The 21,927-nt window shown below is 38.5% G+C and overlaps 1 protein-coding gene across 1 annotated transcript in view; it reads left to right on the top strand.

Annotated features, from left to right (window-relative positions):
- cdk5rap2 (CDK5 regulatory subunit associated protein 2) overlaps window positions 1–19,314 on the top strand; it is a 38,703-nt gene extending 19,389 nt beyond the window's left edge. The window contains 21 exon segments of the mRNA XM_046868457.1: window positions 205–381; window positions 534–728; window positions 849–995; window positions 1,411–1,543; window positions 1,819–1,958; window positions 2,044–2,139; window positions 2,906–3,049; window positions 3,158–3,270; window positions 3,801–3,940; window positions 6,886–7,017; window positions 7,914–8,023; window positions 8,219–8,347; window positions 8,900–8,962; window positions 11,189–11,364; window positions 11,580–12,036; window positions 12,952–14,626; window positions 15,158–15,271; window positions 15,784–16,168; window positions 16,394–16,614; window positions 18,102–18,152; window positions 19,130–19,314. Of these exon segments, the coding sequence (XP_046724413.1) occupies window positions 205–381; window positions 534–728; window positions 849–995; window positions 1,411–1,543; window positions 1,819–1,958; window positions 2,044–2,139; window positions 2,906–3,049; window positions 3,158–3,270; window positions 3,801–3,940; window positions 6,886–7,017; window positions 7,914–8,023; window positions 8,219–8,347; window positions 8,900–8,962; window positions 11,189–11,364; window positions 11,580–12,036; window positions 12,952–14,626; window positions 15,158–15,271; window positions 15,784–16,168; window positions 16,394–16,614; window positions 18,102–18,152; window positions 19,130–19,176 (4,845 nt within the window). The 3' untranslated portion in view covers window positions 19,177–19,314.
- The last annotated feature ends 2,613 nt before the right edge of the window (window positions 19,315–21,927 follow it).

Here is a 21,927-nt window from a genome sequence, read left to right as displayed (position 1 = left end):
CATTGTTAAAATTAACCAGGGCTAATTAAACATTAGTTTTATTGAGCCATTGTTATGCCAGGTTGTCAGGTCTCCGCTTAATTTCGACCCCAGCTATCTCAAAAAAACACAAAAGAGTTGCCCCAAATATGTATGTGTATGTTTGCCAAAAAAGTAGCTTTTACCCAAATTAGATCAAAGTAAAATTTGTGTTTGTGTGTTTAGAACTTCGACACATTATTGAAGGAGAAAGACATGGAGTTGCAGCAACTGCTGAACTCGTTCAAAAATCTGCAGCGCTCCAAACAGGAGAGTGATGAGAACCTGCAGCGAGCTCTGAGAGAGAAAGATTCCATCATCCAGCAGCTCCAACACTCACTGCAACAACGACAAGACATCGAGGTACAAACACAGAAACGTGCGCCATATACTGTATATAGTAACACTACATTAATTGCCAAGTTATTATCAATTTGATTCATAACCACAATGGCTAAAAATGTGTTTGGTGTTTGTTCACCAGCTCTAATTCCCTCTCCCTCTTTCTCCTGTAGGACATGGCTAGTACAGTTCTTAGTCATTCAGAGTCTCAGGGACATGATCTTAAAGAGCAGATGGGCCAGAGGTTAAAGGTCACAGAGGCGATGTTGGCTGAGGCAGTAAAGCACAGAGAGCGTCTGGTGTGTGAAAACCAGACAGCTGTGGAGAACCTGCTTGCCACCATCAGTAGCAAAGACCACCTTCTCAAGGTACGCTACTAAAGCTATAATACCTCCTGTGCACACGGAGAAAGCAATAAAAAAAAAAAAATGAATGCGCCATACTGTTATTAGAAACTAGTCTCTGTATCTGTGTTTGTGTGGGTGTAGGAGAGTGCGGAGCGACATGCACAGGCTCTTTCTGATCGGTCGGCCGAGTTACAGGATCTACGCAGACAGCTCGCAGACACCCGGCTGCAACTCAGCAACATTCAGCATATCAGTGCTGCTCTGAATGAAAAGGATGCACTCATCAACGTGAGGCTTAACACTTCCTTATAAATTATATTCATTATAATTAAATATTTATATGTGTAAATTATACAGTTGAAAAATGTTGTTAAGGGCTTGCAAACATGGGACTGTTTAACAGAACCAGCAAGGACATTTACAGTGGATTTCCTAATGCCTACTAGAAAATAATTACTGCAGCAGATGATGTAATATTTGTTATTATTGCACCCACCAAAAGCAATGTAGTTTCTGAATTTCAGTTCTTAAACTATTCATTTGAAACATATTCAGGTTTTATAAAAAAAAATACATGATTTGTTGTCATGTAAGGAAAGGGAAAGTTTTGAGCAGAGAAGAATGCAGCAACCATCAAATAATGTTCTGTGGTGCATTTCCCTTTTCGAATCAATCTAAGAATAAATAATCTGTGTGCTTACAGAAGCTTTTGGACCATGCTCAGGAGAGAGACCACAATCTGAATGAGACAAAGGTGGGTGAGGCTCTACTCCCTCAGGTGGTAGAGCTCAGACATACCATCAATGTGCTGCAACAGAGATTGAAAGAGAAAGAAGGTATGTTTGTGTGTTGCAAAGGGCTCTTTTTTTTTCTTCTTGCATTATTTAATTTTTTTTTCTGTTGAGTAAGCAGTTAACAGTATTAACCAGTGCTTACAATAAACCAGCCATTTTCAGTGATGTATATATGTACAGTGTCAGGAGGTGATGCAAAATGAGTAGGACTTGGTTATGTGATGTTGAATGTTGCAGTGTACCAGTTTCAGAATATTAGCAAAAACTGCTCATGTGAACATTCTTTTGGGAATTCTAATTGTGGTCTGTCTTTGTAGCTGAGCTGTCCCAGTACAGTGAGGAGAACATGGTGACATCTCTGGCAGGCAATAAGAAACCTGCTGTTATTCTGAAGAAAGAGCTTGCACAGAAAACAGATGCTCTCAACAGTGCTCTAAAAAGAGAAAACCAGCTCAAGGTGTGTTTGTATGTCTGTGTGTGCACTTCTAGGTTAGAAAAAAAATTAATTCTGATCATTTGGAATGTTTGTGTGTGTGTTGTAGATATCTCTTGCTGAGCTTCAGTCCTCTGTGTCAGACCTGGTGGCCCGACTAGAGTCTCTCCAATGTTCAATCAGTACTAAGGATGAAATTATTACTGTAAGTATGAGAGATCATGTTTTGTGTGCATATAAAATACTTATTTTGACCACAAATGCTCAATTGCTAATAAAATATGCAAGTGACTAGATTACCTGAGGTGAATCTAAAGGTAGTCCCAGAGTTACGATTTTTTCATCTTACGATGACGATACCAATATGACAAAGTTGTAACGTATTTAAATGTTTGCACGGCAGGCAAACGTAGCAGCGGTTATGCGGTACATTGGTACGCGGCCAGGGTGTACGCCTTGTAGGATGCCTTACTCTTGCCAGTGGTCGGCAGATTTTAGTTATCTCGGTGTTGGAACGCGTTTTATTGAATTTTTTGTGTTTAGCTGTTTTAGCTCTTTTGTCGCCGGAAACTAAAACAGAGTGCATCCGGTTCCGCCTTTACTCACAAACCGGCGCTCGTCTGTGTGCCCCCTGCTACATTCACATATACTGTAAAGTTTATCTATTACACTACTGTAAATTGCTCTGTTTTGCTAAATGATGTACTCTCTTTTGTTTAATTATTTACAATATACAGGATACTACCCATAATAATAACCAATTTTTAAGACTACTGGGTAGGCTAGGCCATGTTTCGATTTATGATATTTTCAAGTTACGTTGGGGGTCATTGGAACGCATCTTTATTGTAAGTCTTGGACTATCTGTAGTCTTGTCTTACAGCAGAAAATGATTGTAAGTGTTAAAAACCAGTCAGGATGATTGCCTCAATTCCACTAGTATTGTCTCATTAGCAATATTTGAATTGTAGGAATTACAGCAGCGTTTGGCCCAGATGGGGGAGAGGCAGTCAGCTTCAACACTTGACCACCTCTCCTGGTATGGGGACGAGCTCAGCTTCCGCTCTCTTCCTCAGAGGGAGAGAACCATCATAGGGGGAGATAGACAGCAGCAGGTACGTACGCAAACATGACGCATCTACCATTATAATATTTCCAGTTAATACAGAACGTGATTATTCCTCAATGAACACGCTACAAACCTTCAAATTTAATCCCAGCAGAAGATGTCGTCTCTGGGGGACCTGTGCTCAGAGCAGGCAGAGCTAAATCACATTCTCAGGGAAGAACAGCAGCTCTATACCAAGCTTGTTCATGCAGTCCGAGAGCCAGACAGGTGAATGGTTTCTGCCAATATAGAGCACATGATGCACACTTTGGTTAGCCCTATGGTAATCAGTTCAGTTTTTTTTTTTTATGCCCAGGGTCTTGGTGGGGACTGATCCTATCCCAGGGCAGCATAAACACTTTTTTAAACAAACTTATTTATACCTAGAGGTATTTTAAAGTAGCCAATCCTACTGCAGAATTGTTTTTGGGGCGGGAGGAAACCAGAGAATGCACTTTAAACACACAGGGAGAACAAATCTATGTAGACAATAGCACAGTGATGTTAAAGATCAAATCAGAGATCCTAAAGCTGGCAGCCCTGCCTGCTGCATCACTGTACCTCCTGCTCATTTATTAATTTATCTCATGTTTTAATTAAACACAAATTAAATTCATAAGTGATTTTTGAAAATTATTATATAATTTTTATATTTTTATATTGGTTAAGATATTTTTTGTGCATTTCTTGTATGCAGTATGCTCTTAGAGACTTTGTGTAACACTGTACATGGCTTTGTGTGTGTGTGTATTTTACAGTGCCCAGCGGCTGCAATCACTACAACTGGAACTGGCTACCGTGGCAATCCTCAGGCAGCAGTTAGAAGATGGCGTGCGTAACAACAACGAGCTCCGAGAGCAGCTGCGCCAAGAAATCCAGAGAGTTAATCAGAGAGAAGGTGCAGTACAGAAAGTCAAAGGACAGCCAAATACTGAGTGCATTTTAGCAATAGACAACTTCTGAGGGCCAGTCAGAATGTTAGGAGAGTTGAAACTCTTGAAATGGTTTAAATACAAAATGAATCTGTGTTGATCTGCCTGAGCTCTGTGTCGCTTTAATGCATTGCATTAAGCTCTGAATATGATCACATAAAAAATGTAATAAAAAAATCACAGGCACACAGTGGCAGGTATTTAACTGGTTTTGTTCCATTAGCTGTCCGTTTTGAAAATGTTTTATCCAGCCTTTTTTATTTATTAATAAAATACTAATACAAATACTCTTTTAAAATAAATAAATAAATAAATAAATAAAATTGTACATAAAAAAAAAAAAAAATTGTACATAATAAATAGTAATGTTGGAAGGTTAGAGTATTTCTAGAGCTGCTGATCGGCACATTTCACAACATAAAATTATATATATATATATATATATATATATATATATATATATATATATATATATATATATATATATATATATATATATTATATCCCCTTTGTGCAGCAGTTCATAAGAGAGGTGGCCAGTTCAACAGGATTGCTAGTTCAGTTTAAGATAAGTTGCCACTCTTTGCAAACACGGCGAGCAGAAAATCATGCACACTGTATGCACAGTACAATGTGCCTGGAGGTGGATAGGACTACAGAAGCAAAAGGATTATATTGGGTTCCATCAGACATTTTTCTCATTTTAGAGAAACATTCCACTTGTCTTTAGTTCCCTGATGTCATGCATTGCTCTGCTTTAATGATTGGTTGACTGGATGATGCTTAAAAGAGCAGGGTTGCAGTTGTTACTTTTTTTTTTTTTTTTAGTAAAGTATTCTTTGTGTTTTAAAAGTATTATTTTATTTAGTTAATGTCTGATCAAACTCTTTCTGATAGTGGCTCTATAACTATTGAGCCATTATATAACATATAGTTAATTTGAAATCTAAAATGCATAAACTGATATTTGATGTGTTTAGTATTTCAGAAAGTATAAAGCATATTGCATATATTACACATGCGTAGGCTATCCAACAGGTTATTCATCCCTTTTCTGCTATGTATTTGAACCTTTTCCATTTCTCTCTTGCTCCCTATGCATCCTGGGTTTGTGTTTAATGTTTCATTTCATCATCTTCTATTATTTTTGCTATCCTTCACTATTTATTTTCTGTTTCATTTGTCAGTATTCCTGTCTGTCATTGTGCTTATGCTCTGTACGCATTCACTTATGCCATATATGTATACACTTTTTATTAACCTGCTATTGTTTTGTCCCTGTAATCAATGTTCTTTATACTTTTTGTCTCTATTAATCAATCTGACTAACTGCTTCTTTCATCTGTTCATCATTTTATTCTATTAACAAATGAGAAATCAGCCATTAAATAAAATGTGCTTTTTGTGTTTCTGTGTCTGCCATGTTAACATCTAACACAAGCACACAATCTCTCAGTCCTGATGTCCAGCCAGGATTCATAATATATAGGCTTTGTGCTGTCTCCACATACAGGCATGTATGTAACATGTATGTCCTTGTCTAGTGGCTCTCATGTTTCCACAGTCATAGAGTAACTGGTTTAAAAAGTTAAGGTCTTAAGCAGTGCGTTCAGCTTTCATTACGATTATTAAATCCAATACTAAAAAGAGATTTACATATGATGCATATGCAAAGATAAACTGTCTAACGGTCCAATCCCATCATTCTTTCATCTTTAGTCTGCATGTATAGACAGATTAAAGGAAAATTTAAAAAGAAAAAGGTTCATGAAAGAGCCTGAGTCAATATGTTCTCAAGGTGTCATTGTGTTACATTGTGTCCTTTTTTAAATCCCATTATACACTATGTTTTTAAACCCCTGTGCTACTGTACCTGCAGGGCAAATTGCTATTGTACTGAAAACCTTAACAAACCTTTAGCTAACTAACTAACCAACCAACCCCCTCAACTAAAACTGCTATGTTTTGCGAGTTTCCTTTTAAGAAAAAGAGCCAGAGCTGATAAGCAGTTTTTTAATTTGGGGACAGTTAACTTAATTTCTGTGCTGCATTTGAAATACAGTAATCCCCCGCTTTAGCGAGGTTCGAATCGTGCACCCCCGGTTTATCACAAAATTGCATTTACCACATAACTAATTTGTTTGGCTTATTTTTTCTTGTGGATTGCACGATAGACCAAAAAACTTCAAGGGAATTGTTTTTATGGAGTTTTATATTAAAATAATGAAATTTATATGAAAAAATATAATTATTAATTATAAAATGAAGTATATAAAATAGCATTTTTGGGGTGGCGTCAGTTTATTGCGTTTTTCTCATTTATAAATAAAAAAATACATAAACGGGTTTACTAAAATATGGTTTGAAACACTTTAGGTATTATAAATAACATTGTGAATACTGACACAAAGCATTTCTATTAGGAGTTTTAATGAAATTAAATTTACAGGTTGTCCTCCATGCACAGAGGAAATTAATTTAACAGACTGCAGCTTTATTTGCAAAATATCCTCAACATGATTGTTTTTTCTTTGTAAATATATAGAAAGGTCTTTCCCAACTTCGTCTCCTGGTATTTTTTTTAGTGACCTGCGTTCATGTCCTTTTTGTCGAATAGACATGCTACATTGTGACAAGCTTTCAGATCTATCCATGAAAATAACATCAATTCATTAATAATTTCTCTGTAAAGGCATTCTTAAAGGCTATTTGTAAAAATTTGAAGAATTTTATGACTCTGTGAAAACATTTTTTTGTTAATTTTCCCTATAGGGACTTTTTATTTATATATATATATATATATATATATATATATATATATATATATATGTCTATCTATCTATCTATCTCATAGTGGTGATTTTAGTATATGAGTATGTGTGTGTATAGTAATATGGGTGAATATGTTTAGGTGCAGACCCTGCTGAGCTGGAGAATATGCGAGATGCTCTAGAAGAAGCTCAGCGCTGGAACGCATCTCTACAAGCCAGACTCGGCCAGATCCAGAACAGAGGTGGAGGAGTAGGACAGGCCAATGACATGGGTATGTATATCTAAACATGGCACATTTAAAGAAGTCCTGACCCACGAAGCAGACTTTATCTGATGTGTACTGGATAAATCAGCAGTAACTTGTGTTTATTTTCGTTAGAAATGAGAAGATGGTTTAGCCTAATGAATCATTGCAGGATAAGTGAGGAAAGCTGGTGATCATTTTACGGAGAAATCGCTAAAACTTCCCTTTTGAAGAGTTTCGGAAAATTTTAAGGAGAGGTTTTTAATCTGAATATTCCAAGACAATGACACATTTATTTAATCCAGATATGTATACAGTGTCCAATACAATTTTGTGTGTAAGATTACGAAAATGACAGAGCTTGCACTAGTGCCATACATGTGATATAAAAAAAAATATATAATAATTTTATATGCTTTCAGAATATGGAATTCTCTTGTTAAGCATACAATTGTATAGAATTGCTTTTTTAGCTGTAGCATTAAAATTGTACTTTACTGGAATTAAGGGGCTCCAACATGACATTGGCCCTTTGCACATAGTGAGCTCCATGGAAACAAGGTTTGCCAGTGAGAATTTGAGTGGCCTGTGCCAGAGAGCTGATCTCAACCCCACTGAACACCTTTGGCATAAACTGCAACACTTACTGTGTGCTAGGCCTTGCTGCCAGACCTCACTCATGCTTTTATGGCTGAGTGAAAACGGATTCCCACAGCTACTCTTCCTAGAATAGTGTAGTTTATTATACAGCAAAGGGAATGAATCTGAATGGAATGTTCAAAAAGCCCATATGGTCACGATCAGGTTTCTGTAAACATTTGGCCATATAATAGCTTATGCTGATGCTGGCTTGATTGGTAATGGTCCTAAATTACTGATTTGCTAGATGTTGATGTTAATAGTAATTTTGCTGGTCATTATAGACGACACACTGAGTCTGATTGGCGAGCAGACATCCTATATGAGTATATGTGTAGGAGAGGGGCCAGAGGAGGAGCTACAGCAGCTCTCTGTGGAACAACTAAGGCTGAAGGTGAGCATGACGTCAAACATCTCCCTAATCATAAGACAGCATTACACTATTGGCTCTATTCTACTTCTTACTTTTTTCATGACATAAAAATATATATATATATATTCTGGAAATGTTTGCTGTTTTTTTTTTTCTTTCAGACATTTATTCTGGTTTGCTTTCTGTTTTGTTTTTTTTTGTTTTGTTTTTTTTAAGGTCTCTGAGCTGCAGACTTTAAATGCAGAGCTGCAGAAAAAGTTAGCACTGGAAGAGAGAAGCCTTATAGGCAATGCTCAGAGAGAGTCACTGGAACAAAAAAACCTTGGCTTTTCACTCCCCAGCAAGGTAATTTACAATAACATTTTCTGTATAAAACAGAAAAAGTTCAGACTATTTGACAACAATTTACCAAAAACAATTATTCTAACATTATTTAGCAGGAAAGAATCTTTTTTGTCCGATGTCAATGCATACTAACTGATTTCATAAAACTCACTCCCTCTTTTTAAAATCTGTAGATTTCCTAACACATCGACTTTAAACCCTAAATCTTTTTACTTCTGTGTTAGTTTATGCATTATGAATGAGATCTTGACGTGTGTGTGTGTGTGTGTGTGTGTGTGTGTGTGTGTGTGTGTGTGTGTGTGTGTGTGTGTGTGTGTATATATATACGCCTAGGTGTTTCTCTTTCTATGTGTAGTGTAGTTTTTTGTCTGATTCTCCGTTTCTCCCTAACCCATGTTCTCTCCTCTCTCTATCTCTCTGGCCTGTTCTTTTGCCCATAACCACCTGCAGCCTCTCCATCCAGCTATTATTGTATGCTTTCTTTATGTTATTTTCGTTCATAACGTTTTTTTGTTCTCAAGTCATGTGTTACCATCCATCCCATTACTATAGCAGCCGCAGGGACTAGCCAGCCTACTAGACGTAGATGAGAGTCTAACTGCCGCCAGTATGACGGTAAGGAATCTCTGTCACTTTGTCATACTTCAAATCTGACTCATATGGCATTCATTTAGTATTTCCAGGAAGTTTGATTAATTCTAACCAACTCCCAAAGTATATGTTGGTCATCCCACATGTTCCCGCAAATAAATTTGACCAATACTGGCTAATTCTACAGAAAGTTCAATCAGTCCTGCTCACTGCCGCATGCTTAATAAGGAAGTTAAAGCATCTGTCAGACATTTGAACCTGATGTGACCTCCTTTGCTGGTTGTAATAACAATTACATACAAATCTGCAACAATCCTGCAACCTAAAAACATAATACCTCTCCCAGCTAGTTCCAGAAGCAAGTGTGATTTAAAAGTTGATCAATGTGATACGTAGGGAAAGTTTTACACCAGATGCGAAAGGGTAAGATTAGAGATTTTAGATCGTGTTCTTGCACTCTAGTTTCAATTTCAGCCATAGTGTTACATAAAAAAAATTTACAAATCACAAAGATACGGTACCTACCGTAATTTATAGATTTCATTAGTAAGCATATGTGCTGTGTATATCACTACAACATGTCATTAACACCTTGCAGTTTTTAACGATACTATTGATTTGCTCATACTTTAATTTTATTGGGTACACCTACCCTTTCATCTAGACTGCATCTATTAGTTATTATAGCATTTCTGCATTATTAGTGCACTTTCTTTTTTATTACAATTAATGTTTGTATCCTGTTTGTGGTTTGGCATAGTTATAGCTCCATTTTAGCTAAACATATTAATATACTTATTATACTATTATACATATTGTATGTATTATGCTGTTTTATTACCAAGAGATTGGAAGTAACGAAGTACAGATACTTCGTCACTGCTGCTCGTTACTTTAGTTTGAATCTGTAAATTTGGTGAAATGTCAATTTTTTCTTTTCACTGCGTGCCGATTTCAGCCTATCAACCTATTTCCTGTCATTGCGCAGCTTTTTCAATCCACTGGTGTATCTTTTTTTGGCTCTCTCACACCACAGACGTAGACTAGTTTACGAAGCTCACAATGAGCAGGCAGAAGGCAACAAGAATTATAGCTAACGTGGATGAGACAGAGGAAGTCAGTGATGTAAACATGACTGAAAACAGAGACATTCCTGTCCATCTTTTCTTTGCTTATGTTCTATATGGTGGCTGTTCAGCCTGGACACATTCATTAAGTAATACATTTGAAATTCATTTTGTATTAATATATTAATTAGGGCAGTCAAAATTCAAATGCACATTCCTTTTTAACGTCATTAAATTTTATTAACATGCTATCAATGCAGCGTGCATTTCTGTTTGACCATTTTTATTAAAAATATAAATACATAAATAAATAACTAAATATAAAAGAGGTGAGATTAAAACTTTCAGCGCAACATACATTTATTCATGACGCCCTTTCTTTACTCAGATATGAAATAATTAAATAAACTCCAGATTTTTATTCAGTTAACATTTGATTTATTGATGCGCCAAGTTTTAAATCAAACACCAAAATCCGCCATGATTTACACAATTAACCCTCTGGGGGGCGACAAACGCGCAGAGCATTTTCTTTTCTTTTTTTTTCTTATAATGGGGAAACAAACTTAAATTCCTGTCTTTTTGATTTGTGCAGATAAGAGCAATACATCATTCGAATCTGTAAAATGTCTTCTTTTATTTGTATACACTCATAATAGCAACAAAACACTGTGCTTTTGTCAAATAAAGTAAACAGACAGGCTGCCGTGTCATCTCCCTTCACAAACACAAATAAAATTACCTGAATCTCAGTAAATACTCACCTCACAGATATAATAAATGCATGTACAAAAAGCTTGAAATGTTTTTACATGAACCAGTTCACATCAAATACAAATATTCTTTGATTATGTAAAGGGTGTGAAAGTTAGAAGAGGTACAATTGCTCCGGTATCACCTCATTAACTGTCCGTGTGGAAACATAGCAAAGGATCCGTTTGGTGTCCTAATGATTTACTTAATTTAAACCACCATAATTAATTTAAAACATTTACAATAATTGTTTGTCTTTATGCTCTAAGTTGAGCTTGGTTTCACTAATAATAAACATACATTTGCATAAAGCATCCATATTTCCCCATGTTGATTAGAGTATTAAAAATATGTACTTTTAAAACATGAGTATCTTACTCATACTTAAATGAAGGATGTGTGTAATTTTGCCACCTCTGTTTATTACCAGGAGATAGCTGATGAAGGTCTTGAAGCCCATAGAAGGATGGCTGCTTCTCCTTTACCATCCCAAATAAATGATGATGGAAACTCCCCACATGCTCCTGGACACCAGGGTGAGAATGAACGGGTAGAACTTGCATCCTTGCTTAGAGACTGTGGAGCAGAATCTGTTTCTGAGCTCAGGTAAGCACGCTGAAGTCAAAGCTGTAGACTGTACCATAGACTCCAGTGATAAAATCATGCAATATCACCATTTAAAAATATCCTGAGGATAAGCTTCTTTTGTGTCCTGTATAATATATAAAATTAAAATATATCAAATTGTATGAGGATATTAAAAAATATATATATATAATAGCAAGCTGATATCATTCATATTCTCATCCTCTCGGTTACAGGGAGCAGGTTAATAAACTTCGTTCCGAAATGTCAAAGCTCGGTGTGCTCCTGAAGGAAGAAAACGCCGTCGAGTCTAAAGAGAGTGCGGAAAGTTCCGGAGAGAACGACAGCCATGCTAACCTCCACCGGACTGTGCAGACCCTCCGCGCAGAAGCTCGAAGTCACCGCAAGGTTGTTCGTCTATTGAAGGAACAGCTACAGCGCAATACGAAAGCAAAAGCAGAAAGTGGGCCAGGGTTTAACCCGGAACTGATTGACAGCATGGCTCCTAAGAGTCCGAGGGAGGAGCACGAGGCCACTCGGAGACATTCTGCCAGTTTGGAGGACAGGTTGATGGAAATACAGAAAAGAGATAAAGGAAGAAACAAGGACCGAGAACATGAAGAAGAGCAAGAAAGCAAAAGGAAAGGCAGACGAGACCAAAGCAGGAAATTGAACAAAAGTCTGAAACATGCAGTAAGTGTTAAGACTTTATCAAATGGCTTGTGACAAATTATTTTGGCAAGCATTTGGTGCCAGTTTGACTTTGGAGAGCAACAAGCTAGTTAGCTATCTATGCTGAGTGACATCTTTTTCAAAAAACGGCGAACTGTATAGTCAGCATTATAGGTGTAATGTGTCTGTATGCTGAATGATTTGAAAGCTAATTCTTGTTTATACATTTAAAGATGTGTTGAACCTGAAGGAGTTCATTTGAAGGAGACTGGATTTCTCCCGGATGTATTTCATGAATTAGAAAATTTAGAAAAGGTTTAAATATGGGTGACATTTTTATTTTCTCTCTAATTGCCACTCATGGGTAATAAAATGCAGATATTGGTACATACTTATATTTTTCCAAACTATCTCTGGTTTAATTCTATATAGAGTCATGTATGTTTTTAGAACATTTATGCCACAATGGTGTGGAATTCTTAAGTGATTGACCTGATGGTTCATTTTCTATAAGACCATGATTTCAACAATAATGCACTGCTTTTAAAACACTTCTATTGTTTTTATAGTAACTAAACTTGGGACTTGGTTGGCAGCCCCCAGTAATCTAAGTCTATTAGTAAACAGATTTTTATAACATATGCCTTTTAAAAAGACACTTAATTCTTTAACACTTAAAATACTTTTTTTTAATCAGAGTGTTTTTATATAACAAAACGCAAAAGATTTTATGATTGAATAAATTGATGGGGAAACGTTCTTAGTGTTAGCAAAACTGCTTCGTTTCAAATAATAAATGGATAAAACACTTGGAAGGTACGCATGTTAGTCATTGATCATTGCCTTAGAAAATATTGTAGTGTATTTTGTTTAACTGCAGTGCTGTAAGTTGCATTTCAAGCTACAACATGCATCACCAAATGTTTTGCTTTGCAGGCATCCTCCAAATCACGGCTGCCCGTAGCAGTGAGACCTACAAAGCAAAGGGACAGGCAAGAGCTGACTGATCGAGATACAGAGGAAAGTACTGAGCTGCTTAGTACCACAGACTCTGAGCAGTTTACGCAAAGGAGCAAAGGTCTCAGTAGGACAGCACGCCAACGTTCTCCAAGCAGTAGCATTGAGACTCTTTGGGATTCTGATGCTAGACAATATATGCACACTGAGACTAAACAAAACTGTGATGCCAGACAAAATTCAAGGAATATGTCTGAGATTCCACAATCAGAACTCTTATCTCAGCTGGAGTTACTGAACCAGGAGTGCCAAGAGAAGGAAGAGCTTATTTCCCAACTTCAGTTTCAGATGCAGAATTGGGAAGGGCTCCAAGCTGAGCTTCAGGAAAAGAAACGATTGAATGCTCAGTACCTTGAAGCCTTGCATGCTGCAAAGTCCACAATTGCATACCTTACAGCTTGCAACCTGGATTCTGAAAGCGGCCTGGGCCAATCTGGATTGGCATCTAATTCCTCACTGCAGCAGCAGTGCACTGAGCCTCAACGAGTTGTGCAGGAAAAAGATCAATTTAACGTTCAGCTACTAGAATTCCTAAACACAGCTGAAGTCGCCATTGCATCACTGACCTCATTTAATCAGCCTGAAAGCTTTTCCTCTCGCCAGAATGACCCACAAGCCTTGTGTGAGAGACTTGAGGGCCTGCTCAGCCAGATGAAGGCCTTGCAGAAACAAGGAAAATCCTCCGCAAGCACTCCTAAGGAGTTGCATTTGCCGGATGGAAATTCAGTGTCAGAATTGCAACGTCAAGCCGAGACCCTTCAGGAGTCCCTGTTGCAACAGTGCAGGCTTAATCCAGAGTTGCAGGAAAAGTTTAGGACTACAGAAGAAACGATTACCAAAATGTTTGCCCAGCGCAACAGCCCTACAAACGACCAGGAGCTGATTTGCAACCACAAAGCCACAAGTCCACAAGAGGAGACGATACATGAACATGAAAAGAATCAGCATAGATTGGTTGCATGTCTTTTGGAGTATATTTTAGCAGCAGAACAAACAGCGGGCTCTCTTGCAGATTACGGTTCCAGGTCAGATCAACTTCTGCATGGTTCTGACAGCTTGCCCAACACAGAGCTTGAACAGAATTTGAACAGGCTTCAGAAGGCAGTTCTGGAAAGAGACAGGGTTTGGCCTCCTGGCAGCACAGATATGAGTCACAGCACTATTGTGGACCCACTCCAACACAAACCAGTACTCCAGATTTCAGGTGCTGCGCAACAGAAGACAAGCACCCCGATTCCCCAAGGACAGCAGAAACAGGGGCAACAGAATATATTAGAAACATGGGATCCTGATCAATCAGGAAGTCCACACCCAAACCTTTATAAAAGTCTAACATTGCTTGTCCAGATTGTTAAACAGCATGCTCAGAAGGTTTGGGAGCTGGCGGAGGCACTTAAAGTTAAGAAAGTACAAGGCTTTAAAGCAGCGGGTGAGCTCAACCCTGAGAGTGTTGCCCAGTTGGAGAGCTTGCAGAAGGCTTTAAAAGAGAAGCAGAAAATGTGTCAGAAGCTGGAGGAGAAACTGGCTTCTGCTCAGTCCATCATTGCACTGCAGAAACCCTCTAATAGGGATAAACACTCAGAGCGACGCAAAGGTAAGCAAAGCTTCAATCTATTCATTCTATTGTTCGGTCAACCAAAAAAAACAGTGTAATGCATTTATACACTACCTCACTGCCAAAAGAAATTAAACAAACAAAGGTTAATTGCCTTTATTTGTTGTCATTGTTAGTTATTTCACGCTCATAATTTGCTGTAACTTTTAAAGGGGATATGCACAAGTATATAAACAGAATACACGGACACTGTTATGACCCTATCAGCATCAAAACCCTTATAAATGCCCCGGTAAACAGAAGGGTAATAGTGTTTAATAATAGCCTTAGCTGGGCTACTACTACTGGGTATTAGCAGCTCATTATATTGTATGAAAGTCCAATTTTACAAGTGTTAGCTTTAGATGATGATTAAGTAACTAAAGGATCATAAAAGGCTGTTTACACAACGTTATAAAGATGTCAAAATGTTTCGTCGGAGTATGACCGCATTGCATGCTATGTTCAATAACATGGACTCTGGATCACTCACACGTCGTTGCTGCTTTCACCCATGCTCATGAATCCTAGCACCTCGTGTTGAACAGGATGATAAAGGCATTCAGGTGGATGCACAGGACCTTGGCTACGAGACAAGTGGAAGGAGTGAGACGGAGGTTGAAAAAGAGGAGGGCAGTAGCACAGGTAGACAAGACAGAATTGGCAGCAGCACTATCTCTCTATTTCAATTTCTTACTTTCTTTGGGAGTCTCTAGCATTTCTTCCCCAAATACGTTCCGCTGCTCTGTGACATTGTGTGATCGGCAGTTACTAAAGACGTGCTGGCTACTGAATAAATTGAGATACAATTTCATAAATACAGAAAAATATCTTTCCTGCATGTTTTTTACTCTCTGCCTGTCTGCTGCATGTCAGAAATCTGGAGATATAATGGAAAGATTCCTGATACGATCATTTTTGCATGTTTCACATGCCGCTTGGAGTCGACTCAGACTTGGTGTGGGGTTAGGAGGATGTCTTGTTGATAGTGCTTTGGTATTGGGTTTTTCACCCACTTGGTCTGTGATTCCATTTCCTGCATGGCTATACTGTTTTCCTGGAGTTACGGGTTCCGCCTTCTGGTTTTCTTTGCTTCCCGTAAATTTAAATTTTATACCTGTTGTATGTTTATGTTTGTTTGTCATTGTGTGTCTCAGATGTAGACGGTGTTGTGGGTTTGGACCACGCTCTCTCTGGATTCACCTCAGCAGACAATCTGGACACCACAACTTCCAGCCCTTCTTACCCGAGTTCACCAGATCTCAGCTCTCCCCGGCCTCGTGACCCTAAATCTGACTCCACCCATGAGCTCTTGCAACTCAGGTCACAGGTAGAAAGTCAGCACAAGGTCATTGTTCACCTCCAGCGACTGCTGCCCAAGAAGTTCCAGACTGCCGAGGTTCCGAGTGTGATCTCAGACACCACACGCGATGAGGAAGAGGAGGAACGTGCCGCAATGAAGGCACAGATTTCCCAGCTTAACGCTGAACTGGACAGAGAGCGTACAATTAACAGCCGTAATGAATCAGCTTCCCCTTCCAGGTGAGAGTGAGAAAAACACCTCTAATTCTTTTTCATGCTGCATTTAGGAATCTATTTTATTGGTTTGTTTGTTGAATACATTTTCCCTTACGCTTTGTCAAAATTACCACCAATGTTGCCAGTTTAGGAATGATTTGTTACTACATTTACTTATGGGCTACGTTAGAGCTTTTAAGTTTTGTAATAGAATGCGAGTGATTATATGTGTTTTTTTTTTTTTGGCAGGATGGAGTCTCTGGTGCAGTCTCAGGCACGAGAGTTGTGCGAGTTGCGTGAGCAGATTAGAATCTCACGTACACTCGGTGCTGAACAGCGCAAACAGCTGCGAGAGCTTCGGGGAGCACTAGAGGAACTGATGCAACCCAACGATGGCCAGAGCCCCCTAGGCATGAATCTCAAAAAACACTTGGACCGGAGTCTGAGCCTACTAGACACACTGGAGCAAGGTCAGTGTAGCAATACATTCAGCAAAGGTGGAGATATTAGTTAGAGGCTCGAGTCGCATGTTAAGTGTAGGTATACACTTAATTAAATAAAATAGAATTGCAGATTTTGTCTTGACTGTAGTGTGCAGTAATTTGTTGTTTAACTATATGCTATACTATATACCAGTGGTCCCCAACCTTTTTTGCACCACGGACCGGATTAATGTCGGACAATATTTTCACGGACGGACGGAAACATCGTTCAGAATCAGATAATAAATAAAACGGAAATAATGTAAGTTTGTATTCTTTCTGTGCGGCCCGGTACCAATTGACCCGGGGGTTGGGGACCACTGCTATATACTATACACTTTCTCTAGTAAAATGCAATAAAAGAAAAAAAATGTAAAGTCATTGCTCCAAGCTCTTTTTATCAAATGTTTGTCTCCAAAAGGCAACTTGATTATTTTTTGCGTTAAAAGCACAGCCCCTTTTTTCTTTCCAAAACTTACATAATACTAAAATAGAACCCAACTGCAATTTTATGGTAATTAAACAGGTTCATTGTAGAATATAGCTTGGTAGCCTAGTAGCATTATACCATGGGTCACCAACATGGTGCCCCAAAGCGTGGCCTTTTCTAAAAATAGTTCACCATAGATGCAGCTCACTGGTAAGTGGCACAAATTTTTTTTGTTGCTATTCTTTTTTAAATCGGTATGGACCAAGAGTCGGAAACCGGAGTATGGTTAAACACCTTGCCTTTATTTAGTCTAAACATATACAAGGCAGAGGCTTGAGGAGAAGTACGAACCGGAGAGCGGGTAGGATCCGTAATGCGGGTAGTCCAGGGATGATCGCCAATGTGAACCCTTAAAGGCAAACCTATCTTGAGCGCTTCCTCCCAAGCGGAGCATGGAGCATGGAAGTACGGGGAATACTAATGGTAGGAAGTAAGAAAAGGGGAAAGGTAATGGGGAGCAGGTGTAGGTGATTAGAGCAGGGAGAGGCTGAGTGAGAGTTAAAGCCTTGGAGGGAGGCGTGGCTGGTGGTTTCCTGACAAAATCACACTTGCATTGGTGTAAATAAAAAATAACGATATTAAAATATAGATGACTAGATAAAGATAAAGATTCATCTATGATGAATGATATGGTCTATCTACTAAGGTAACCCAAGGTATACCAAGGTAAAAGTATACCTATATCCTGGTAGCCTTGGTATATTAATACTTTGGTAGCCTAGGCATACATATATGTATGTATGTATGTGTATATATATATATATATATATATATATATATATATATATATATACAGATAGAGAGAGAGAGAGAGAGAGAGAGAGCATATATTATATACATTATTATTAGTGTAATATCTGTACATTGTGGTATTAGTGTTTGGCTTTGGCTTCTTTATTACATGCATACCCTCACTAATGTTTCAAAATCTTTTTGAATTTCGCCAATTTTTTTTTATTTCCCTAATCACATTTTTATTACCCAGCAGACCCTCGATTGGAAAATGATGAGCTGCGGGATTTGAGGTGGCTCAGAGGTGAGTCTCCATGCATACATTCACGCACACGCACACAGAGACATGTCATGCATGTGGGCAAAACTTCATGATCTTAAATCTCAATCATACTTTTGACATGCCTTACGAATGAGTGTACACACATACACTTTAAAGAGCTTTACATCAGGATTACAGCATGATCTATATCTTAGACAATGAAAAGAAAAAACAATACGTCACCTCAGTGCACTTTCAAAAATGGCTCGTATTCAAATGCCATATATTGTAAATGGAAAGGAATTGACTATATATTTTCAAGTTTTCTGTGAAATGATTTGCACTTAGAAGATATCCTTTAATCTTTATTTGAACGTCGTTCACATCACAGCAGTAGGGGTAGAGCTGCTAATTTAAACGTATGGATGCTTTTGCTATGCACCGTTGCTGTGTCAGGAAGCTTGCGTGGATGCTGGAGGAGCTGCAGTGGCTGCGTAGTCGGCTAGAGCATGACCGAGAGCAGCACCAGGTGCAGATCACCTATTTGTGCAGGCAGAACCAGAACCTTGCTTTGGCAACACATCAGCATGTACACCTGTGAGTGGGGCTGCCCCAGCCCCGGAACATGAGTGCAGTGTGTGTGCGCGTGCTTGGGGTTCACTGTCTTCGCCTTTTCTGAATTTACCTGGACTTCTTTTAATATGAGGAATGAACATCTTTCAGTTATACAGCAGATTTTCTTCAGTGCATGCTTGGACTTTCTACTTCTTTGTTTGCTCTGAGCTTATTTCACTGTATTAATTATTTATTGTTTACTCAAGGTTGGCCATGCTGGTTACCCATAAAGGTTTTTACTCTAAAACTTTTTGCTCAGCTTATATTTAATTCAATTTTTTTTATAACTTGAGCCTAGAGGATCTTTGTCTGGACTTTCTAAACTGTCCTTCAAGAAGATGTGTATGAAGCAGGTACTAGCTTATATACCTTTAATCTTACTTGTTTGTGTCTGTGCATGTCAGGTTTACTGCGGAGCTCCAAGAGAAGGAGAAGCTCATTCAGGAGCTGAAGGACCAGCTGCATGGCAAAATTAGCAGTATGCATCAGGATTCAGAGTCTGAGATGAGTGACAGAATGTCTAGTGACAGCACCATTTCTGTTCACGACAGTCTGTACGACCCTCAAACACACACTGCTAGAGGAGCAACTGAAGGTATCACTCACCTCCACATATACATTTGCACTGGTACAAATTTGGAATTGTTTGGAACCTGTGATGTAAATGGCGACTGGCAACATAAAACAAACAACTTTGCTCCTTCTGTTCTCTCTGTAAACTCACTATTTTGGAATTTCAAAATTTTGGCAGACACACTTGTTCAAAGCAACTTACATTTATCTCATTCATACAACTGAGCAGCTTTGTGGTTTAGGGCCTTGCTCAGGGGCCCAGGAGTGGCATCTTGATGTGGCTGGAAATTGAACTCCTGACCACTTGATCCAAAGTCCAATGCCTTAACCACTAAGTTGCCACCTCCACACTCCACACTATGAGATCCAGGATTAGTTAAGTGTTAACATTTTGCAGAATTTAAGGATGCACATGCATTTTTTTTTCATGTATAATAAATGTCAATGTTCAGTAAATAAAAATTACAAAGAAACAAATAGGAACAAATAGGCCACACTTTTTCAGAGTGGAACGGAAAAAGAAATTTGTCCTGAAAATTGTCTGTTTGAATTTATAAATGTTTAATGCACTAATGGTAAATTAGTATGGTTATGAAGTCATTTTTCCTTTAGTCATTAGGATGTCAATCCGTGAACCAGCTTGTGTGATTACAACTGTTTTTTCCCAAAATAATTCCGTTTTATAAGTGTAGTATAGTTGAGGAAGTGGAAGAGGGGGTATCCAGTTGCAGTCCTTGAAAATATATTATTTACTAGGCCTATCGGGTTAAACCTCTTTCCAGTGGGCCTTTTTGTGTGAGTGTAAGTGGGTCTCTACACAGTTCTCCAGAGCTTATATATTTCTGCTGAAACCTTGGTCGGGTCAGGTAAATGAAGAGAATTTTTATACTTCTATAACTGTGTACTGGTGACACTTTAGTTCTCTGAGGAGAATTTAACTTGTCTTGAAGTTTAATAGTTTGTCAGCCAGAGGTAGGTAAGGGCCAGTGGTAGCAAGTTCAGGATTACAAAGATTACACTGAGACTCTGCTGTCAGAAAGGTACCAGTTGTTTTTCTTTTTTTTTGTGCTTGTATATATGTCGTGGCACAAGTAGGTACAAGGCTGACATTGACACTTTCCGAAATTAATTCTATGTATCTGAAATTCAGTGATTATGGTAACTTAATAAATGTTACTTAAAGATGTGGCTATTTAAATCACATCACACATGACTGGCCAGAGTCTGGCAATTTATTCTTTAAAATGTAAAGACAGGCTATTGTAATATAATCATATTTTATACAAAACCACAAGGACTCACCACGTTACACTGTGGCTAAGAGGGAATTAGATTCACAATGTTGTGAATGTTTTTTAATTTATGAGCCACATTTGTGTGCTGTTTGGTTTCCAATAGGTATGCAGTCGACCTGTGGCAAGAATGCTCCTGAAGATGAGGCCCATCATTCATCTGTTGGCGATGACATGAACAGATCTCCGGTTGATGACGGGAGTGTTTACACTCTGCAGAGGGATAATGGGCGTCTTCAAGAACAGCTGAGAAAGAGCGAAGAGTTGAATGCCACACTGAAGACCGAACTCGACCTCACGCACTCCATTCTTACGCGCACTCAGAGTCAGAACATCCCGCTGACCAAACACAAACAAACTCAGAGCAGCTCGCCGGTCTCACACACGCACTACCAAAGCCAAACTACGGACAGCCATTGGGCACTGCATGAGTCAGTACACTCCAGCATCAGCTCAGGTACTGGAATGAATGTGTGCTTGTTTGGGGTTTCTTTTCCTAAATTGTTTTTTAATTATTTTAAGTCTGATCTTTATTGTTTTTCACAGATTTGTTAATGGAGCATCTGCAGGAGATTCGAGCTCTTCGTCAGCGATTGGAGGAAACAATCCGCACCAACGAGAGACTCCGAGAGCAGCTGGAGAGAAAACTTCAGCAGGCTGAGAGAGACCCGGGTACAACCACACACAAATCCTAACACAAAAACACCTTCAAGGTGCATGCAAATTTGTTATATATTTTATCTCTTTTTCCAGCAGATACTCACATCTTTATTGCTGGGTCCGAAGATCCAAGTAAGCTGAATAGTGATATCAGTTACCTTCTGGCTCAGAACCACACACTAAAAGAACAACTTAGCCAGTCAGCGAGAGGTATACACATACACATATTTGAGTTCACAGTTGATGTTTAATAACAAAAATAACCACACACTAAAACAGAAGGTGATGGAGTCATGTTTATTTGTCTGTGAACAAATTGTGTGTGTGTAGGTAAACAGAAGGAGAATGACTATCTGAGAGAGACTTTGTCGAGGCGAACGGCCAAGCTTGAGCTTAGCAGAAAAGAGTGTGACATACTGCGTGAGGAACGCTTACACCTGCAGAACAGCCTGTACAGGTAACACACATTGGTTTTCATCATATGTGTGTTTTATGTACAGGAAATAGTCTGTTATTATGAGTAATCAGTCACAAACATGTTTCCATGTACTTTTAGCATGCAACTACCTATGGAACATCAACCAAGTAGTGCTACATAAATGCGTATAAAAATTGTGTGATGTATTGTTCATTTGGAGGTGCACCTGGAGGTCCTGAATTCCTGAAAAGTTTTTGGT

This window comes from Silurus meridionalis, chromosome 15 (assembly GCF_014805685.1).
Source record: "Silurus meridionalis isolate SWU-2019-XX chromosome 15, ASM1480568v1, whole genome shotgun sequence".
Taxonomy (NCBI): domain Eukaryota; kingdom Metazoa; phylum Chordata; class Actinopteri; order Siluriformes; family Siluridae; genus Silurus; species Silurus meridionalis.
This window is presented reverse-complemented; position numbering and strand designations above follow the sequence as displayed.